General features: G+C 33.4%; 3 protein-coding genes across 4 annotated transcripts; 2 read left to right on the top strand and 1 right to left on the bottom strand.

Moving 5' to 3' along the window:
- The first annotated feature begins 2,344 nt into the window (after nucleotides 1-2,344).
- On the top strand, nucleotides 2,345-6,812 carry LOC108475122 (2-alkenal reductase (NADP(+)-dependent)-like). 2 transcript variants are annotated; one of them, XM_017777117.2, is made up of 5 exons: nucleotides 2,345-2,655; nucleotides 3,456-3,633; nucleotides 4,567-4,733; nucleotides 5,905-5,987; nucleotides 6,074-6,812. In XM_017777117.2, the coding sequence occupies exons 1-5, from the start codon at nucleotides 2,419-2,421 to the stop codon at nucleotides 6,450-6,452; spliced, it is 1,044 nt and encodes a 347-aa protein (XP_017632606.1). In that variant the 5' UTR covers nucleotides 2,345-2,418; the 3' UTR covers nucleotides 6,453-6,812. The 2 variants fall into 2 exon arrangements, with proteins under 2 accessions (XP_017632606.1, XP_052882067.1); XM_053026107.1 differs by having other exon boundaries at nucleotides 5,905-5,991; nucleotides 6,030-6,812.
- A 3,780-nt stretch (nucleotides 6,813-10,592) lies between these two features.
- On the top strand, nucleotides 10,593-12,824 carry LOC108474473 (2-alkenal reductase (NADP(+)-dependent)-like). The gene is made up of 5 exons (XM_017776410.2): nucleotides 10,593-10,941; nucleotides 11,473-11,650; nucleotides 11,844-12,010; nucleotides 12,098-12,180; nucleotides 12,280-12,824. The coding sequence occupies exons 1-5, from the start codon at nucleotides 10,705-10,707 to the stop codon at nucleotides 12,656-12,658; spliced, it is 1,044 nt and encodes a 347-aa protein (XP_017631899.1). The 5' UTR covers nucleotides 10,593-10,704; the 3' UTR covers nucleotides 12,659-12,824.
- Nucleotides 12,825-15,668: 2,844 nt separating this feature from the next.
- Nucleotides 15,669-20,361, bottom strand: LOC108474490 (acetolactate synthase small subunit 2, chloroplastic-like). Its single transcript, XM_017776431.2, has 12 exons — nucleotides 20,087-20,361; nucleotides 19,753-19,966; nucleotides 18,620-18,703; nucleotides 18,461-18,529; nucleotides 18,042-18,125; nucleotides 17,802-17,954; nucleotides 17,618-17,704; nucleotides 16,862-16,966; nucleotides 16,654-16,776; nucleotides 16,290-16,442; nucleotides 15,948-16,013; nucleotides 15,669-15,854 (listed from the first exon to the last, which is right to left on the bottom strand). Exons 1-12 carry the CDS (start codon nucleotides 20,302-20,304, stop codon nucleotides 15,771-15,773), a joined length of 1,440 nt encoding a protein of 479 aa, XP_017631920.1. The 5' UTR covers nucleotides 20,305-20,361; the 3' UTR covers nucleotides 15,669-15,770.
- Nucleotides 20,362-20,881: the final 520 nt, after the last annotated feature.

The raw sequence follows: 20,881 nt of genomic DNA, 5'->3' as shown, positions 1-20,881 counted from the left end.
ATTAGGTTTAACGTTTAGCTCTATAAGGACCTGTCTCCAAAAAAAAAAAAAAACATGTCTTTTAATGATATATTTCGCATATTAAAATTTTATTGCAGAAATTAATTAAAAAATTGATTAAACAAACTTTAGGATTCCATTCCCCACACCTAATGTTTTAGCTATTTTCCCATCTCATTTTTCCTCTCTTATATCACAACCTTGTATCTAATTTCCTTACTCCTCTTGTCTGAGATGGTGTTGGGGTTTAGAGAAGTTGAGAGAACAAAATACAGAGAAAACAAAGAAAATTACTTAGCAGAATTTTTTTGATGTAGTGGTTACAAGAAAGTCAACAAACCTCACTAATAAATACACTTTGAAAATACAAATGCATAGCTTGTACATAAACTAATTAGGTAAAAGTCAGTACCTACTAAATATCAAATCAACACTAATTCTGCTTATCTAACAAGTGATCTTAGCAAGCAGACTAATACAAAAATCATCAGCAGCATATCCGAACCTTTCTTGAAATACGTCAGGTGGCTCGCCAACAACACATAACAGCTCACACCCTGATGAGCTTGCTACTAGACTGAGCTTGCACTTTTGGTAGAGTTTGCAGTAAGAAGAGTTCCCCACCACAGAAATGACCACTTCGCAACACTCCTCCTTAGCCATAATGTTGTGAACTCCATTATCTTGTCTTAGCTTCTCAAACCTCATTCTTCCAAGAGGTTTTGAGAGAATATCAGCAAGTTGGACATCTGAACGACAATGAACCAACTTCACCTCATTCGATTGCTCGACTTCTGTAAAAGGTCCTAGGTCTTAGGTAATATTACTTGTAGGTCCAAGGTCTTTTATAGTAGTTGTGTTGGGCTCATCGAGTTCCCAACAAAAACCAAGAAAGCAAAGAAATCTAACAGGCCTGGTCAGAGATGAGCTATAATGATAATTGATTTAATGTTGTTTTTAATTATTTTTCATTTATATAAAGCCGATTTTTTAATGAATATTAATAAAGCGATGATTCCGCTCTGCAAAGCATATTGGAGCATATGAAGCAGATGCGAGCAGTGGCTGGGAAGCCTATACTGCGCTCAAAATTGGTGACTTTCCTAGACGAAACTATGGAGATTAAGAGACAAGATAAGGTGACTAGTCTGCTGACAGACCTGCTGGGGATGTTCGCTCTCGACGGTGAACAGATATGCAAAATGGCAAAAAAATCCCAGGAAGAACGGGGCTCACGAATTTACATGGAACAAATCATAATGATGCAGCAATTAATAAAATTTTTGAATGAAATTTACATGGTCAAATCTTTAGAGTGTGTTATTAACAATAAAATAATAAATAAAAATTAAGATATGGAATTAAATTAAAATTTGAGTATTTCACGAGATTAAGATATAATTTAAACAAATAACTCAAAATTATCCAAATTCAAGTGTCAAATTCAAATAAAAATCTAAAATGACTCGAATCAATATACTCAATGACCCAAACTCAAAAAGTTGATCCTACTAATACGAATCCATATCTGACCAACCTAGTTTGACCATAAAAATTAACAATTTAAATAAAAAATAACAATAACACAAAATGATTTAAACCGGTCCGAATCCCAAACCCAAGATACTTCAAATTCTCAAATTTAAAATATTTTGTTCATGTTAGTTTCACATTCAAATCAATTTTAATTTCTAATCATTTGATCATTTTAGACTAATATTGAATGGTGTTGGATTATTTTTTTAGTCAAATCAGGTTTTAAAATTTTTGGATCATTTTGGTTCAGGTTAGTTTCAAGTTCAAATCATTTTAGGTTCAAGTCATTCGGTTTCGGATAATTTCAGGCTCATATTGGACGGTGTTGGATAATTTTTTTAGTCAAATCGAGTTTAAAGTTTCCAAATCATTTTGGTTCAAGCTAGTTTTGATCATTTTGGGGCTCATATTGAACGGTGTTCGATTATCTTTTTTAATCAAATCAGGTTTTAAAACTTCCAGATCATTTTGATTCAAGTTAGTTTCAAGTTTAAATCAATTTCAATTTCGGATTTGATTATTTCAAGTTCATATAGAACGGTGTTGGATTATTTTTTAATCAAATTGGGTTTTAAAATTTTTGAATCATTTTCGTTCTAGTTAATTCCCGGTTCAAATCAAATTCGATTTTAGATCATTTCGAGCTCATATTTAATCGTGTTGGATTAATTTTTTTAATCAAACCAAACTTATATAATTTGTATTCAATTTGATAAAATCAAATTTCTAAATTCAAATCAAAATTAACATATCACGTCAATCATAATTAAAAAATAAAACTAAATTGAACCAAATCGAAATCAACCCTAAATATCTCTCCTATAAATTACTAGCCACTTTGTAAATCTAGATCTCTCTCCATAGTATTTATTACCAAGGAAAATGGCGACGGGTGGCATGGATGAAGCAAGCAACATGAAGGTGATACTGAAACACTATGTATCTGGTTCACCACAAGAAACCGATATGCATTTGACAGCCGGAACCATCAAACTCAAAGTACCAAAGGATTCTAATTCCATCATCCTCAAGAATCTTTATCTCTCATGCGATCCCTACATGATCTTCAAAATGATGAAGCTCGAACGACAATTAACCGATCCTTACGTCCTCGGTTCGGTAATTTTAATCACTTCCTTTCATTTTCATCATCGTTATCATAATCAAGTTTTATTGTGTTTTGAAAATCGAATATTTGATATTTGAATTTCAACATCCGTTAAAATGAATAGTTGGATGATTGTAAAAAAGTGAAATGTGATTGATTTTTGTTTGGATTTAGCCTACAAATTCTCAACTACGTTGTCAAAGATCCGAGATTGTTTCAATTAGTGTAGAAATTAATTAAGCCTCACAAATTTCTATCACCTTTTCATTATTAGTGATGGATATTTATAGCATTTCGTTGAGTGGTAAGAAATTTGATATTTTCTTTTCGATTCTTTGCAATATAGAAAATAAACACTGTGAAGAGCTTTCACAATAATTTAGACTCCGATGACGGGGCGAGTAGGGGCTCTCCCCCGCCCTAAAATGAGAAATTGTTGCTTTAGACTCCTCAAAATTTATAAAATTTTTAAGTTAATATATAGTTTGGCCCTCCAAATATGCTAGAATTTTAGTTTAGTTCTCTGTTAAACTGTATTTTAGCTCTTATAAAAATATATAACTTAATTTCGAACCCAAGTCACACCTAGGACGATGAACATTTTGCCCATCAAGCCAACACACGAGATTCTTTTTACACTTGGTTCTTTAATTTCATTGCAATAAGTGAACCAAATAATAACACTTCATCATAAATTTTTAAAATTAAATTCATTTAACTTCATCGTTAATGATATGTTATCATTGATAGCGTCGGTATGCATATTATTAGTAATTCGGATACACCGACTAATTTTAGCTCGAATTTGCAGCCTATAACTGGATATGGAGTGGCTAAAGTTTTGGATTCAGCACATCCTGGCTTTGCAAAGGATGATTTGGTGTGGGGAATAACTGGTTGGGAAGAGTATAGTATAATTTCAGACCCTAAAAATTTCTTTAAAATCCAACATACCGATGTACCTCTTTCCTACTATGCTGGAATTCTGGGTAACTATCAATTCTCTTCTATCTCAGGTTAAGGTTGTTCGGGATTGAATTGTTCTCTTCTATCTATGTACGTGTTATAGTATCATTAGTTAGCCCAAATACTTAAAATCATTAATTGTTCATGTTAAATCGTTGATATTGATTTTTCCTTAAAAAGTAATCCTTCCAACAAATAAATGGTTCACAATAGTATGATGAGTTGGAGGGGGTGTTTTTAAGAAAAGAAAAAGCCACATCAGCAATATTTTAATCAGAATATATAAGTATTTGGGCTGATAAATGACATCAAAAAATAGAAACGCTTAACTGTGTTAAATTTAAGTATGAGGGTTAAATTCAAAATTTAAGCATGGTAAAAGGATCAAACTGATAATTTGATCCAAATCATAGGGAAAGAAATGGTTAAATTCTACTATTAGTCCCTATACTTTGTTAAAGTTATGAATTTAGTTCTTATACTTTTATTTGATCAACTTTAGTCCCAATACTTTTCAATTTTGAACTTTAGTCTTGCCCCAAACAATAGTAGTTAAATTCGTTTAGTTAAATTCAATTACTAGTCTATACTATGTGTACAAGTGTAGATTTAGTTCATTTTCTCCAATTGGATCATTCTATGTCTATACTTTTCGAATTTGAAATTTCAGTCTTGACACAAATGACAATCATTAATCCGTTAACTAGATTTTTAGTGAGTAATATGTGGAAATAATAAACTGACATAGCGTTACACATATGATAATAAGTTTAGTACATCAAATTTTAGAATTAGCAAAACTTAATAGAAGAATATAACCAAAGAAAATCTAAGAACATATAAGAATGAATGCATAAAAGAGGGAATTGATATATAATAAAATATGTTACTTAGACTCCATGTAAGTGTTGAATACAGTTATGTAATATCGATAATAAATGTAAGATGGTTAATAGGTATGCCTGGGATAACAGCATATATTGGTTTCTATGAGCTTTGTGCTCCAAAGAAAGGAGACTATGTGTTTGTTTCAGCAGCATGTGGTGCAGTTGGTCAGCTAGTGGGGCAATTTGCCAAGCTCCATGGTTGCCATGTTGTTGGAAGTGCTGGTAGCCCAGAGAAGGTAGCCCCTTTGCATGCTATTTCTATTCTTTTTAGGGTTAATTTACTATTTGATATCTAGATTTGGCTTAAATATTCAATTTGGTACCCAGATCAATCAGCATTATGCGGGCCCGATGAATATTTGACTAGTATGTTTTAGAAAATAAAACATAGGTGCTTAACTATGACACAAAAAGTACAGGTACTGAACTGAACATTGAAGCCAAACTCAGGTCTTTAATTGAAACAGAAAACATAAGTATTGAATTGAATATTAAAACTAAACTCGGACCTACCTATATTCATTTCTAATATTTATACCCAGTGTTTTACCACTGCTTATTGCAATTCTGACAAAAGAGAAAACATTTTTCAATTGGATTGTTATTGCATTTGAAAGAATAGAGGACCTTGAGTCTGAATACTATTGTTTCCTTTATGGTCTAATTCCGGTTTTAGTCCCTCTATTATGCTAAAATTTGGATTTAATCCCTTTAATTTGCCCTAATTCTTTTTTTATATTATGATGTTATTAGTAGGTAGAATTGACTTCTTTGGCCATGCAGGTAGGAATTGATAATACCATTAGTTGATGTGGTTAAAGTGATGACATGGATTTAGGGTTAAGCATTCGATTGATATGTAACTTGATTATCGAATGAGGTTAAAATATGCTCCAAGTCCCTGTACTCTTGTACATTTGAATTTGGTCCCTTTACTTTCCAATTTTAAAAATTCTAGTCCAATTATTAACACTATTAAAATCCTTTTAAATTCATAGGTGTGACATTTTGAAATTTTAAAAAAGAAACCCATTTGAGACCCTTGGAACAAAAAATGACGTTATAATGGACCTTATTACATTTTTAAATTCAAAAAGTAGAGGGTTAAATTTCAGAAAATTTAAGTAGGAGATTGAATTCCAAATATACGAAGAGTATAGATACTTGGAGCATATTTTAACCTATTGATTGAAAATGGTTATCTAGGATTCTAAATTGATAGCATTGCTAGGTAACAAATAAAAGTTTGAAAAAATCCATGTCATCACTTTATGATGGCAACTAATATGGTTAAAAATTGAGACCAATTACATCAAATTAATGTAAAGGGATTAAATCCCAAATTTCAACATAGTAGAGAGACCAAAATCATAATTAGCCTTTTTTTTTCACTTTCTTCAATTTAAGGTTGATATCTTGAAGAACAAATTTGGTTTTGATGAGGCTTTCAACTATAAAGACGAGCCCAACTTCGATGCAACATTGAAAAGGTTAGTAACGCACAATTTCTGACATTCATGCTCGAATCCAAGCACCATAATCGAAATCTAACGTCGACCCTTTATTTTCGAAATAGGCATTGTCCCAAAGGCATTGACATTTACTTCGACAATGTCGGCGGGAAGATGCTAGACGCGGTGCTACTCAACCTGAGACCCCACGCCCGCATTGCGGTGTGTGGCATGATCTCGCAATACAATAGAGAACAACCCGACGGTGTCCAGAATTTGTCGTCGATGGTATTGAAAGAAGCTCGAATGCAAGGCTATCTAGCGACGAACTACTACCATCTTTACCCCAAATACCTGGAAATGATATTGCCATTGATCAAAGAATCCAAAGTAGTGTATGTTGAAGATGTTGCTGATGGCTTGGAAAATTCTCCCAAAGCCCTTGTCGGGATCTTTAGTGGCCGTAATATTGGTAAACAAGTGGTGGCTGTTAATTGCTTGTAATCGAAGTTTTAGATCAAAACGCTTTATTTATAATTTTGCCCATAAAGTATATTCGATTTCTCATTTTGGTATATGAATTATCATTTTCATATTATTTTACCCCAAAATTATTGTCGTGCAATAAGAATGTGCTACATGTCATGTTCTTATTGTTAAATTTTTTATTTTTAAGGGTAAACTAAGATGAAAAAGATAGTTCAGTATCAAAGCGGGACAAAAGTTTCATATACTAAAGTGGGAAAATGAATATAATTTAAGGGTCAAATCATGAATTAAGCTAAATCAAAATATGGACACTTTTTGTAATGAACCGAAAGTTACGGTATCGGAAATTGAGTCTTGAGTACTGTTTCCATGAAATTTATTCATGAATATTTATTAGAAATATTTATGAATTATAGTTGAATGGTTATTTAATGTTTGATTAAGTTAAGTAGCTTGAATTTAGAATAATGACTAAATTGCATACGGTATAAAAGTTTAATTATAGATTAAAGATTAATAAAGGGACTAATCTAGCAATTAGACCCTAAGTGACATGTGTGTGTTAATATTGAATAACATGTGTAATAGTTGGTAAATATATTAAATGTGTTAAAGTAGTTTTTCTTATAGATTAAGTTATTTTATTAGAATAATATTATATTATTAATATTATTATATTGAATATAGATTTTGAGTAAGTTAAAAAAAAGAGAAAGAAAGAAGGATAGAAAAGTTACAGAGAGCAAACGTGAGAAAGAAAGAAGGAAAGAAAGAAAGAAATAGAAAAGGGAAATTTGAGGATTAAGGCCCTAAAGTTTGATTGGTAAGTTGTTTTAGCTCATTTTCTTATGATTTTTATGTTTATGGATGCCTAATTCAAAGTTCTACATGTATGAGGTTAAAATGAAGAAAAATAGAAAATTTTTAGATATTGATTTAGTTGAATAAATTGAGGTTTTATGGGTTAAATTGATAGGAATTGAAGTTAGAAGTGAAAATTGAGTGATTTATTAAAAGAATTCCAAGTTAGGTTTAAATAGGGATTAAGTTGAATAGAGCTCAAAATTTATGTTTTATAATGAATTTTATGAGTTAGAAATTATTAATGAGTTGATTAAAAGAGAATATGAAGCTTAAGTTAAAGAAAAAAGATTAGTAATGGAAAAGGATGAAATTGGAATTTTGTAAAAGTTTGGTAGAAAGTGAAAATATGTTTTATGAATTAGTATATTGATGATTTTTAATTGTATGATTGTTAGTAGCAAACGTAGCATCGGATCGTCATCAAAGAAGGGAAAGAGAAAGTGAACGAAGATATCGATTAAATTCGATAAATAGTGGTTTGTATTTCTATAAACCGAGCTTAATCGTTATTGCTATATTTGATATTTATATTGTATGAAAATGTGAATGAGGTAAGTATTTTTACCATATTGAAATGAATGTGATTTTGAATACCCTATTAATGATTGTCGGGCTAGTCGGATATAGTTGACATGTCATAGGAATTGGAAGTATTGGGATATTCCGACATTGAGTTGATGAGACACTATGTGTCGACTCATCGTTAAAGTTTCGGATTTGTTCCGATGAAGTACTTTGTGTACTATAATGTTAAAGTTCGGATTTGTTCGATGAAGCACTATGTGCTTATCCCGGAGTGTGGGTTGGATCCGTGTATCCGTTAGTGTCCGAGTTATGTTAATAAGGGTAAATAAAGTAAAGATTATTAAAGTCTTGATTGATATTGAATAATAGCAATAATGTGTTTGAATTACCATGTTTTAAAGTTGATTAAGCTATTGTTTATAGAAATACCACTGAGAGTATTCTCAGCAGACGGTTTGTTTCCGCATGCAGCTAGGTCTGAAAGTATAAGGACTCAAAGATATGCCGATCCCCAAACTCAAATTGGTGAAGTTTCTATCTTTTGGAAAATGGCATTGTACCTAGGATGTCTTTTGGTCATTTTGAAAGTATCTAAGTTGTTAAGTGATATTTTGGTATGTTTCGTAAATGTTACCAAAACCTTAAGTATGGTATGTTTTGATATGTTAGTGAAGAGTGATAAGAGGAATTGTTGGTAAATATTGTAGAGAGAAGAAATGAAAATGTTATAAACTTAGTTATCAACATTTTATACTAAAATAGATTTGGACAGTAGCGGTAGTCCAACTTTGAAAATATACCAAAAATATTATAAAGTGAATTAGATGATGAATAAAATATGTAATTGAAGCTTAATGAATCTATTTTTATATGGAAGAAACAAAATAGGTAAAAGAGTTGTATTTTATGAGATATTTACGTTTTGGTGAAACAGGGTTAGAGCAATTTCTGGATTCCCTGTTTTGACTTTAGAAATTCACCATAAATTGTGTATTAAGAATTAGGACTCAAAATTTGTATTTATGGATTCCTTATTGAGTCTATTTTTAATTGAAATAAATGCCATAGACATTGGATTTCTGTACAGGAAGAAATTTGATTCGTAGTGCACAAGGGTCAGAGTAGCCGAACCCTGAAACAGGGGAGACTTTTTCTAATAAACTGTACTAATTGGCCTCACCAAAAATTCTAAAAAAAAATTAGTAAGTATATATATGAGTCTAGTTTCAGGAAAAATTTATGGAATTAGATTTTGAGTTTTTTAACTCGAGATATGATTTTTTTAGCGACCGTGACGCAGATGGATAGTTTACTATGAAAACTGTTTAAGTGCTAAGATAAGTTTTGTAATGTCTCCTGCTCGACTCCGGCGACGGTCTCGGGTAGGGGACGTTACACTTTTGGGCTGGAACTTATTTTTGAATGTATTTTTTATTTCTAAATTTATTTCATTAGGAAAAAAAAAGTATAAGTTATTTTAATTTTGCTTGTGAAATTTTTGTTTTTGTTTTTTTTTTTTAAAGAAAATACTTTCATTAATAGAAATCATGAACAATAAGAATATAAAGGCACAATATATAGTACAAATGATAAATAAGACACTACAAACAGATGTTCAACAAAGTCCGAAAAAAAAATCCCCGAAAAGGAGAAAGGCAATCTGACAATAATAGCAACACTTGAAGAATTCAGAGACAAACCAGAAATGTATCACATTGATCAAACCATTAAAATTTGCATCCTTGCCTTGTCATTATTAGACCTATTTGACAATAAACTTTAGCCAACCAAGAAACCATTATCAAGAGCCTTAAGAGATCTATCGCATCAATAATGCATAAAAAGGCACTAAAGCAAAATGTAGAATTAATGGCGATTTACAGCGGCGTTAATGGCAAAAAAATGCCATCACCATATACATTTAGCGACGACTATATGTATAAACACCGCAGTGGATGTATTTCCAAATTGCAGGAATAATTTTCTGGCGAAAATCATTCGCGGGAATACTACAGCAATGTTTATATTACGAAATGTCGTTGTATGTTTGAACAATTAACGACATTTGTTGGTGTAAATGCCGCAAAATATATTTTAAAATTAGAGTTAAATATTATAAATTGATTAACGACGTAATCTTTACTATATATATTACCATATATATAATCAATTATTTAGTATTACTTTTGATGCACGCTTAGTACAGAGTTAATTATTTTTGGACTAAATGATTGAAATTTAAAGTTTACAATATGTTTCAACATATTTAGAATTTAGTCCCTTTATTATTCTAAGAATTTAGTTATTCTATTTTTCAATTTAAAATTTAAATATAGTAATTAACATTGTTAAAATTCACACTGTATTTTAATTAGAATATAATATTTAGGTTAACTAATGGTAATATAGACGTTGAAATACTAAATTATGTCAAAAATTAAAATATAAATATTAAATCTCAAATTATGGAAAAATCATATCAAATATAGGTTAGGTCGAGTTAAGCTAGGGCCTTCAATGTTTAAATCTAAACTTAACTCATATTTTAAACGAATCTAATTTTTTTGTTCAAACTTATTTTTTAAGTCTAATATTTTTTTTCGAGCCCTTCGAACGAGTCTTTAAACTTGAACAAATAACTCGACCCATGAACAAGGTTCCTCTAATAAAATATCTTTCTAAAAGGTTTCCCTTTAAAAAAATATCTTCCCAACTTTACTCCCTTTTTCTTTTTTTTTTTTTGATTTTTTATCAATTATTTTCTTTGATATAATCACCCGGTCATTTCCATCTTTTTAACTTTTGCCATTAAAGTCTCGCTCTTTTTTCCTTAAAACCTTCAATCTATTTTTTTTTTTTCTAGTTTCAAGCAACTAAAATGGCTGATGAAGCGTTAGTGAAGAACAAGCAAGTGGTTCTCAAGAACTATGTGAATGCCGGTTTGCCCAAAGAATCAGATATGGAAATTAAAGAAAAAAGCATTCAATTGAAAGTTCCAGAAGGGACTAAAGATGCAATTTTAGTGAAAAATCTCTACTTATCTTGCGATCCTTACATGAGGAATCGTATGAAGAAGCTCGAAGATTCGTATGTGCCGTCTTTTGAGCCCAGATTGGTGAGTTTCATGAATCTGAACTGAAAAAATTTCCCTTTTTTCCCATGTTTTTCGAGGATTTTCAATTTTGATCTGTTTTTTTTTTTAGTAAATAGGTTTTGTTTGATGACTTTGCTGGTACGGTTTATAAGAAGCTTGGTAGGGGAATTTAATGAGAATTTCAAAAAGAAAAAATTTTGGAGAGTTTAATTAGAATTTTTAGCTCAAATCAAGGTTTTTAGTTCCCAATGGTGAGTTCTGGCTGTTTAGGATTGAGTTGATTCAGTGTCAAATACGTGTATTCAGTGGTAAAATTGCACTTTGGCCACCAAAAAATGATAAAAATTTGATTTAATCCTGCCGGCCACCTAACGCCGACCAGTACAAATGTTGCAATTTGTCAACCGAGCTCGTAACATAATGATAAAGTCTTGGTTAACATCAGATCTTGATCCGTGGACACCTACTCTCATAATCAATTTCGAGTAATAAAAGATCAACATTTTATCAAACAATGCCTTAATTTACCTATTAACTATTTACATTACGCAGCCTATATCCGGTTACGGAGTGGCCAAAGTCGTGGATTCGACTCATCCGGAATACAAAAACGGCGATCTCGTGTGGGGGACGACCGGTTGGGAAGAGTATTCTCTCTTAAGGGCGCCTGGTCTTTTGTTCAAAATTCAACACACAGATTTGCCTCTCACCTACTATACTGGACTTCTTGGTAAGTTGATACTCGGACTCGATTGCTGAGTGTCAGATATATGTATGTGCGACACAAAGTCGAGTCGCATGTTTAGATTCTTGCCACGTATATGATCTGGGTTATGTTTCATGGTTAGTAATAGGTTAATCTTGATAACGTAATAAGAACATACTTGTGCTCGTTTGATTGTTCATTGATTTCATCATTATAGGTATGGCTGGTATGACTGCTTATACTGGTTTTTACGAAATCTGCACCCCGAAGAAAGGGGAATATGTCTATGTATCGGCTGCATCCGGAGCAGTTGGTCAGCTTGTCGGGCAATTTGCGAAATTGTTAGGCTGTTATGTCGTCGGAAGTGCCGGAAGCAAAGAGAAAGTAAGTTCTCGGTTTTGTCATTTATTCCTGCATTTCTTGTTTCTTCCCCTTTTTATCTAAACGTCTTCAATGATTTCCGTATCAAAGATTGATCTGCTGAAGAATAAGTTCGGGTTCGATGAGGCGTTCAACTACAAGGAAGAGCCGGACTTGGATGCTGCTTTAAAAAGGTCAGTAGCTGCCAGAACTCCGATTGGTTTGACAGACGAATCACATGATCTGTTATCCGACTTTGATCAGATCTGATATGTTTTACTATGTTTTGCCAGGTACTTCCCAGAAGGCATCGATATTTACTTTGAAAACGTTGGGGGAAAGATGCTCGATGCAGTGCTGCTCAACATGAGAGTCCATGGTCGTATCGCTGTATGCGGAATGATCTCACAGTACAACAACGACAAACCCGAAGCAACGCACAACTTGATGTACATCATTCCGAAACGGGTCCGGATGCAAGGGTTTATCGTCAGTGATTTCTATCACTTGTATCCCAAGTATCTAGAAATGGTTATACCTAGCATCAAAGAAGGGAAGATAACGTACATTGAAGACGTAGCCGAAGGTATTGAGAGTGCTCCAACAGCTCTCATTGGCCTCTTCATTGGTCGCAATGTCGGGAAACAGTTAGTCGTGGTCTCCCGTGATTGACGCACTTATACGGAAAATAACACCGGTATAATTCGTGCATGTGTGTTGTGTTTGATTTCAATGTATTTTGTATTTATGTTCGGATATGCGTTGGACATGTGCGTTTAAACAAAAGAGTCTATTTGGGGTTTTTCATACAAATAATATAAAAAAGTTATTACGAAAATGATATTGGATCTAAATTATTTATAAAAATTGAATTTTTTTATAGTAAATATGGGTGTCGCCAACCTATCAAGCAGCACTACTCCAAATTATTTTTTATCATTAGTCAATCATACAGTTAAAATAATTTCTTAAGTGATGATGCCTAACACAATGGCTGTATTGATATGTATTTTTAAAAATATTCATATTTCTTCCTAAATACAATTTAAATTATATTCGGGGAAAAAAAATTGTACCACTTGAAATATTGACGATACTGATAATTTTTTTTTATAAAAAGGGCTTAACAAAAAAAAATATGATATACATTTTAAGATAGGGAGTCGTGATCGATTAGTCACATCGATGGCAGGCTAGTGCCGCTTGACAATCGATCATGACTTTCTATCATAAAATGCACACTTGTTTTTTTTCTTAATTACCTTACCCATTATATATAATACTAGTCCCCTCCATATACAACATGGGATTTGAGTGAAGTAGAGTGATTTTTTTCTTTTTTTATAGTTAGTTGTTTTGTGTTGGGATTTGGGAGGAAAAAATTGTTTGGGCTGAAATTTTAGGAGAAATTATGTAGTTTTAATGGATGTTTTCATTGTTGGTAATAATAATTTGTATATTATATTTAAATAAAATTGTTTACAAAAATGGGTTGTGATAAATATTATTATGTGGAAGGGTTTATGTTCTAAAATGATATATTTATTCAATTTTGCTTGTTCAAATGTCGAAATGGGTTCATTGAGTAGAGCAACCAATCACACTGCCATGATGATTAATGTCCCAGTAAAAACAAATTGTTACTTGTTATTCAAGGGTATTTTACAAATTTGCACGTCTTTATTTTTTAATTAGCATATTTAACTAATATGGTAATTCGTTATGGACAGGGTGAGTACCGCGTCTTGAGAACACGTATCCATGGTCTAAGCTAGCAGTTGGACGAATGTATTTTCCCCTATCTGAATGCCGCAAGATTTGAAACGACGACATTGATTAGGATGTTTGAGCTTAGGACCAACTTGACATCCACCTTAGTTGAGAGGTGACACCGGGAGGAGCCATACATTTCATTTGTTATGTGGGGAGTGCACCATCATCTTGGAAGATGTTACATTGCAATTCGAGCTCCCAATTGATGGTGTTGTGGTCACGGGTTCAAGTAAAGTGATCGAACCTACATCGTTTTGCTATCAGTTGCTTGGACAATCGTTGGGTGATGGTGTTGTTAAATTTAGCAGATTGAAATTTTTCTAGCTAGAGCAAAATTTCAAAACTTTACCGGTAATGTCTCACAATGGGAGAAAATGTGCATTGTTCGGGTGTATATGCTGGAGCTAATAGGGGGTACTCATGTTGGATGCAAGTAATAATAAAGTCCACCTGATGTACTTACCTCTGTTGGTTGATTTTCAAGTTGCTCGTTCTTACAGTTTGGGTTTGGCACTATTAGCAACGTTGTACCTTGAGTTTTGTCAGGCGAAAAAAAATGATACACAAGATACAGGCACCAAGTAGATAAAAAAAAATTAAGAACATTGAATAAGAATTATTTTTTTATGAAAATGTTATGTAGATGGTGTACTTGTCTGGGGATTGGGAAGTCGATAACCTTCATTGTGTACAGACAAATGATTGAGGCATATGTCAAAGAAGAGATAATATTTTTTCAAAATAAAATTATATTCATGTAATGTAATTGTTTTAGTTATTTATTTCTGATGTTACTATAATCATGTTATTAATTATGTAATTCGTGTGGATGTCATATATTATGTCAAATGTTACAAGTGTAATTCCCAGTTGGTTTATCATCATTCATATGTGTGGTGCATTAACGCACCCATTATGAATTTTCCAACCGTTGAGTGGTACAACGAGGACCGGTCTGCAATAATTCAAGTGTAAACAAAATGTTTTGGACGTTCCAGACAACTTCGACAATGTCCACGACATTAATAAGAAGGGAAAATATGCAAAGAATTAGACATTGGAGCATCAAAAATGAATTGTAATGTGAAACACCCGAATGGATAGGAGGCGTCGGTTGGACTCTTGTACGAGAGATTTCTTGCCCTTGGTTCACTACCAACGTTCGTACATGGAAAACGGGTTATCGTGTTTGTTTGGTGAGCAATTGATAGTAGTCCCTAAACACATGTACTGATGAGGGCATTAATAAAGTGGGCCAAGTCGATCCCATCCTTGCCGAAGACATTCGCCTCCTCCTCCCGACCCTGAACCCAAACCTATAAGGACACAAGCACAATAGGAGGGTAGTTCTTATCATCCGAAGTTGCGTAATGAAAGTTTTATGCCAAAATTCCAAAGGCTACCCTTATCATCTAAAGATACCTTATTCCACTTCTGATTATCAACAACCGAGATCATCAATGATGGTTGATATGCTTAGCTCAGCAACCCAATATTCCACACAATCAATTTTTTTTACATTTCAAACTGATGCAACTGGACAGGTTGGCAACACCACCTTACATCACCTTTTTCTTTTCTTTTCTTTTTTTCCTTTTTCTTTGTTATTGACAGCACCACTATAAAAAAAATTGTAATCGTATAATATTTGTTTCGTATTTAAAAAATATTCGTATTTTTTTGGGCCGCTTGACCACTTAACAATACTAGTTAAATTTTTTTTTTTTTTACTTCACCGGGATTGATGGCAGCAAATAGCAGAAAGTCTAGGGTGGTGCTGCCTGATAATGTAGCGACACCCAAGTTTACTGTAGAATACGGTCTATTCTTGTAATTAATCGAGATCTTATGTCATTTTCATATTTTTTTCATATTATTTTGATAAATAAATAATAATAAAAACCATCTATTTCACTAGAGTTCTGATTATTCAAAATATAACACAAACTGTATACAAAGAGCAAAATATGTCCTACATATCACATCAATACCTTAAAAATACTTTGAAATTTTATAGAGGAAAAGAGTATCCACGTAGATATTTGGAGTCGACACCCGACTCTCTCACCAGTGCGAGACGTCCAGTTCGAGCAACCTAAATATGTACAAAAAGAATGAAGGAATGTCGTTATACTATGAAGATAGATGATGTGATTGTTACACTGGATGCCAAATGTTATTGACGAACCTCACAGATACCGTAGGGCTCCAACAATCTCTGCAGTGCAACCATCTTGTCTAGATCTCCTGTAAGCTGGAATATGCATACAAACATATTGTTATACTTGGACTTGGAAAAGAAAGTGTCAAATACAGATAAGCTCAAGTTTGCTTTTACATATTTGGACCTCCATGTTATGTATGAATGTGCCGGAATACGGATATCAGACACATATTTTAGGGGATGAAGGGCTAGAGTAACGTAGACAAATGCAATGAGTTTATGCTGTTCGGACTAAACGCATCGGATACGAACATGCCTTTCCATATATTATACAAAAGATTAACACCTAAGTGTCCAAATAATTACCTCGAGGGTGACCGTGTGGTCAGAAACATCAACAGCCTTGGCCCTAAAAATGTTGGCAATGTCAAGGACATCTCGTCGAGCAGTGGCATTCACAGCAATCTTTATCAACATTAGTTCTCGTTCAGCAAATGGCAACTGTGTAAGATCCCGTACCTAAGAAGTGAAATCAATTGTCAGCCGTTGAGTTCACTCAAGAAATTACGGAGCAAAGGCTAACATCATTGCAAGTTGGTTACGGAAGTTAGTCGGTATCAAACACAAAATAGTTAAAGTATGTTACTCAGATTCAGGTGTAAGAAATTAATAGTTTTAAAGTTGCTTCACTAGTGAATGATTCGAAATGCACCCTTCGGTATAATCTCACCTCATGCATATCTACGAGCTTATAGAGTTGCTGCACTAATTTGCTAATTGATTCATCAGTACCGGGGACAACAGTTGTAATACGGGAAAGCCCCTCAACTTCAGCATGTCCAACAGCCAAACTCTGATGATGGTAAAAAGATTTAGCCGATTAAAACCCCTAAAAAACAAAGCAGGAAAGAGATAAGAAATAATGACAGCAAACTCACCTGAAGATTATAGCCTCTTCGAGCAAAAACACCTGTAACAAGGTTTAGAACTCCCGGAGAGTCATTTACAAGCATGGATAAAGTATGAGATTGATGTCCACTTGTCTGAGAAACATTAGCAAAAATGTTAATGTTAAAATAAGATACCATGAAGATACGTTTTAAACAGTGACTCGTGAAAAAAAGGTCGCTCAGCACCAATAGGGACATTAATCTTGGAACATAGAACCAAGCATGTTCTAAGAACAAGTAAAATTTCAAAGTGAAACTAATTCATTCTCTCGAGTCATGAAGCTTGTGGCTTACTTGTTTATGCTTAACAACTAACAGAACTTATGATGACCCATGTACTAGGAATCAAACTACACTTTATCTCCTTTACTAAAAAAATTGAGCAACGTAATTCTTGTACGTTAAATCAAAGAGCAAACTAGTCCTTTCAGTTAAAATTTTCATCCTTTTCTATTATTAAAAATTGGTGTGGTTGACGAAATAACCAGACGGCTACACATGACGTGCCACATGTACCTCAATTCGACGTACAATAACCAATTGTTAACAGAAATACCAGTTTGCTCTTTGATCTAACATATAGGGACTAATTTGCTCATTTTTTGAGTAAAGGGGACAAAATGCAATCCGACTCCAAGTAAATGTGCCTCCATGATACTTTTACCAACTTATGATCTATTAGTGTGGAAATATGTGTAACAAAGAGAGAGGAGACACTTAACAACCAGCAATAAGCATGCTTACATCGTCATCAGTGAGAACACCCCAATGAGCATCAAGAACTTGATTGATCGTAAAGCCATCAGGCGACTCCACCGGATAGACGTCTCCCTGCATGAGCAGACAAAAACACATAAAACTATAGATTTTGGAGCAGAAGGTATATCAATTATGCAATGACAGAATATAGGAGCACAGAAAGGCTTACCCCTCCAGAAACATCGACCTCACTAAATACTGATTGCTTTCTAGCCCCTGCAAAAGCGTTATCAGGTACTGTTTCTTCAAGATCAGGATATGAAGCTGCTGAAAATCGCCAGAATGGAGCAGATGCACCCATTTTTTCTCTTCTAAGAGCAATCTAATAGGAGATTTGAGGATAAACATATGCATTACTAGCCTTGAACTAATAAAGAACCAACTAGAAATTTTCATCAAGCTCATTTACCTTTCCTGTTCTAGCAATTTCTTTGATCCCAAACTTGCTTAAATTTCTTTGCACAGCAACCATCTTCCCTGGATCACCTGTTACCTGTGTTTAACACATGATATGTAACTTATGATTCAACACTGAAGAAACATAATTAAATCTTTTAGTCCAAAATTTGAAAGAAATGCTTTAAGTTTGGTAAAAGTATCATGGAGACTTTTGTACTAAGAGCAAATTAGTATTTATACGTTAAATTAAAGAGTAAAATAATCTTTCTGTTAAAAATTCCATTCTTTTCTACTGTAAAAAACTGATCCCAATACATCAGCATGAGGTACTTTTACCCCTCAAGTTTATTAATCTATTGAATAATAATTCATCTGCAGGCAATTAACACCAAAAATTCTGAAGCAACAAGAAGATAATCCATTCATTACCTCAATAGTTAGTGAATGTTCTGAGATATCCACAATCTTTGCCCTGAAGATGTCCACTAACCACATGATCTGATAAGCAAGAAAAGGTCAGCCAATCAAAGGGAAATCTAGAAGGAACTCTTAAGTCTTAACATTCTAAAAATCACAAGCAGGATTTACCTCAGCTCTGAACGTTGGGTCTGCATTCACTTTTATTAGCATTAGCTCACGTTCAACCTGAGGCTCATTTGAGAGATCTTCAACCTGTCCATCATGTTAAAAGAAGTAAATTTAATAAATTGACATATATAAAAATGTCATCAACCCTTTTAAGATATCATAATGGACAATCTTGAGATAAAAACTTCATAAGGTGTGTTGAGAGGAAATCGACTTCTTCCACGAAAGTCTACAAAATGTCATTGGTCTGGAGTCGGCAGACCCCTCAACGTGTCAGTATGATCCCCTGGTCGAGCCGGGATTATGTTTCTTGACTCTCATGAAAGCCCGAACCAAAGGCAAAGTTTACAAGACAAAAATGTCTTGTTGGATTGGACCATCCATTACGCACAACCTCCTACCAAAGAAACATGAGCATCCACGCACGGTAGGATTTGAACTCTTACCCACTATGGGCACATATGCTGCTACTTGATTAAGCTAGATCAGGTGGTAACATGCCTCCCCTCTAGTGACCTATATGTTAAGGTCGGGGATTCAAATCATACCATAGGCAAATGGCTATCATTCCTTCCATAGGTGACCATACACTACACAAGGTCCATTTTGAAGTCACTCTTACTCTGTGGACCCGTGCCCTAGGAAGCCTCTTTAAGCACTCACTCTCTGCAGAGTCGAAAAACAAAATCTCAGCTCGTCTCGAAGACAATACCGGCCCATTGAAGAGTCAGGTCAGCTTCAAACCAACCACACTTTGCAGACTTCACCTAAAGAAGTCTACCTCTCAAAGGCGAATCTAAAGAGGGCAGGTAGGAGCCTGGCCCCGAAAATGAAAACTTTTAGTTCAGCCCCTTAAGAATTATTAAATTATAAATTTATATATGATAAATTTGCACTTTGGCCCTAAAAAGTTTCTGTTTAGCACTTTTCAAATGATAAAATCATAAATTTATAACTGATAAAATTAAATTTTAATCTCTCAAAAATTTATAATTCAAATCCTACCCTTATGCACGTTAACAATGGCATGGCAGGAAAGGAAACTACTTTCTTTCCACCCCTATCCTTCAATTTTATCATGCCTAATAAATATCACTACAATATAATGAAGAATTTTCAGGATAAGATCATACCTTCCAAATATTCACAAGCTTTTGTAACTGCTCCACAACTTGCTGAAGCACTCTATCAGTACCAGACACAACAATGGTAAAAAGTGCCTTATCTTTATTTAAACCAACCGCAAGTGACTCAATATTATACCCTCTTCTAGCAAAAACTCCAGCAATCCTATTAATCATCCCACTTTCATCCCCAACAAACACCGAAATCGTATGCCGCCTCACCCTTTAATTCACCATAACCAACAGCAAAGCAGCAAGTATAGTAAGTAAACTGAAGCAAAAACAAAAACCCAAAACGTAAAACGTAAAACGTAAAACAAAGAGGTTAGATTAAAATACGTACTTTGAACGAGTTGGAGTTGAAGGAACGGGTCCATTGGCAAGGAAATTGCTGTTTGAGATCTTATCGTCGACACTCTTTGGGGAAAAGACCAGTTTTTTCGGGACATGGATGATGGGTCTTATTGTTTTTGAAGGGAAAGTAATGGGTTTATGAACTGAGTCTGACTCGGTCTTTGAGCAGTGGATCTGTAGGTGTGGAACAGTGGAGAGAGCCGCCATGACAACAAAGAAAGGAAGCAAAAAAAAAAAAAAAGAGATACGATACTGTTACTAAATTAGAGTAAGATATAAATTGAGGAAATAAAACTGGTTAAATTTCTCTATTAGTCCCTGCATTGTTATAGTACTGGTAAAATTCTTTCATTAGTCACTATACTTTGCAAAAGTTGTGTATGTAGTTCTTGTACTTTACAAATTTTAAAATTATAATCTTCACCAAACGATAATTGTTAAATTCATTAGTTTAAGTTTTGTTATTTCCAATATCTAATGAGGCATACATATTGTCATATATATAATGTTACGTCAGCTTGTTATTTTCACATATTACTAAAATTTCAGTTAATGGATTAACAATGGTCTTTTATGTAAGTCTGAAATTTTAAAATTTGAAAATTATAAGGACTTAGAGTGATCTAATTAGAGAATATAGATAAAATCTACAAACGAACGCATAGTACGAGACTAATAATTGAATTTAATCGAATAGATTTAGTTGCTACTATTTGGATCAATACTAAATTTTAAAATTCGAAAAACACAGGATTTAAAATTAAACAATTAAAAAGTATAGGAA

Source organism: Gossypium arboreum, chromosome 3 (genome assembly GCF_025698485.1).
Source record: "Gossypium arboreum isolate Shixiya-1 chromosome 3, ASM2569848v2, whole genome shotgun sequence".
NCBI classification, from domain to species: domain Eukaryota; kingdom Viridiplantae; phylum Streptophyta; class Magnoliopsida; order Malvales; family Malvaceae; genus Gossypium; species Gossypium arboreum.
Note: the sequence above shows the minus strand (reverse complement) of the source record. Positions and strands in the feature narration are given on the sequence as shown.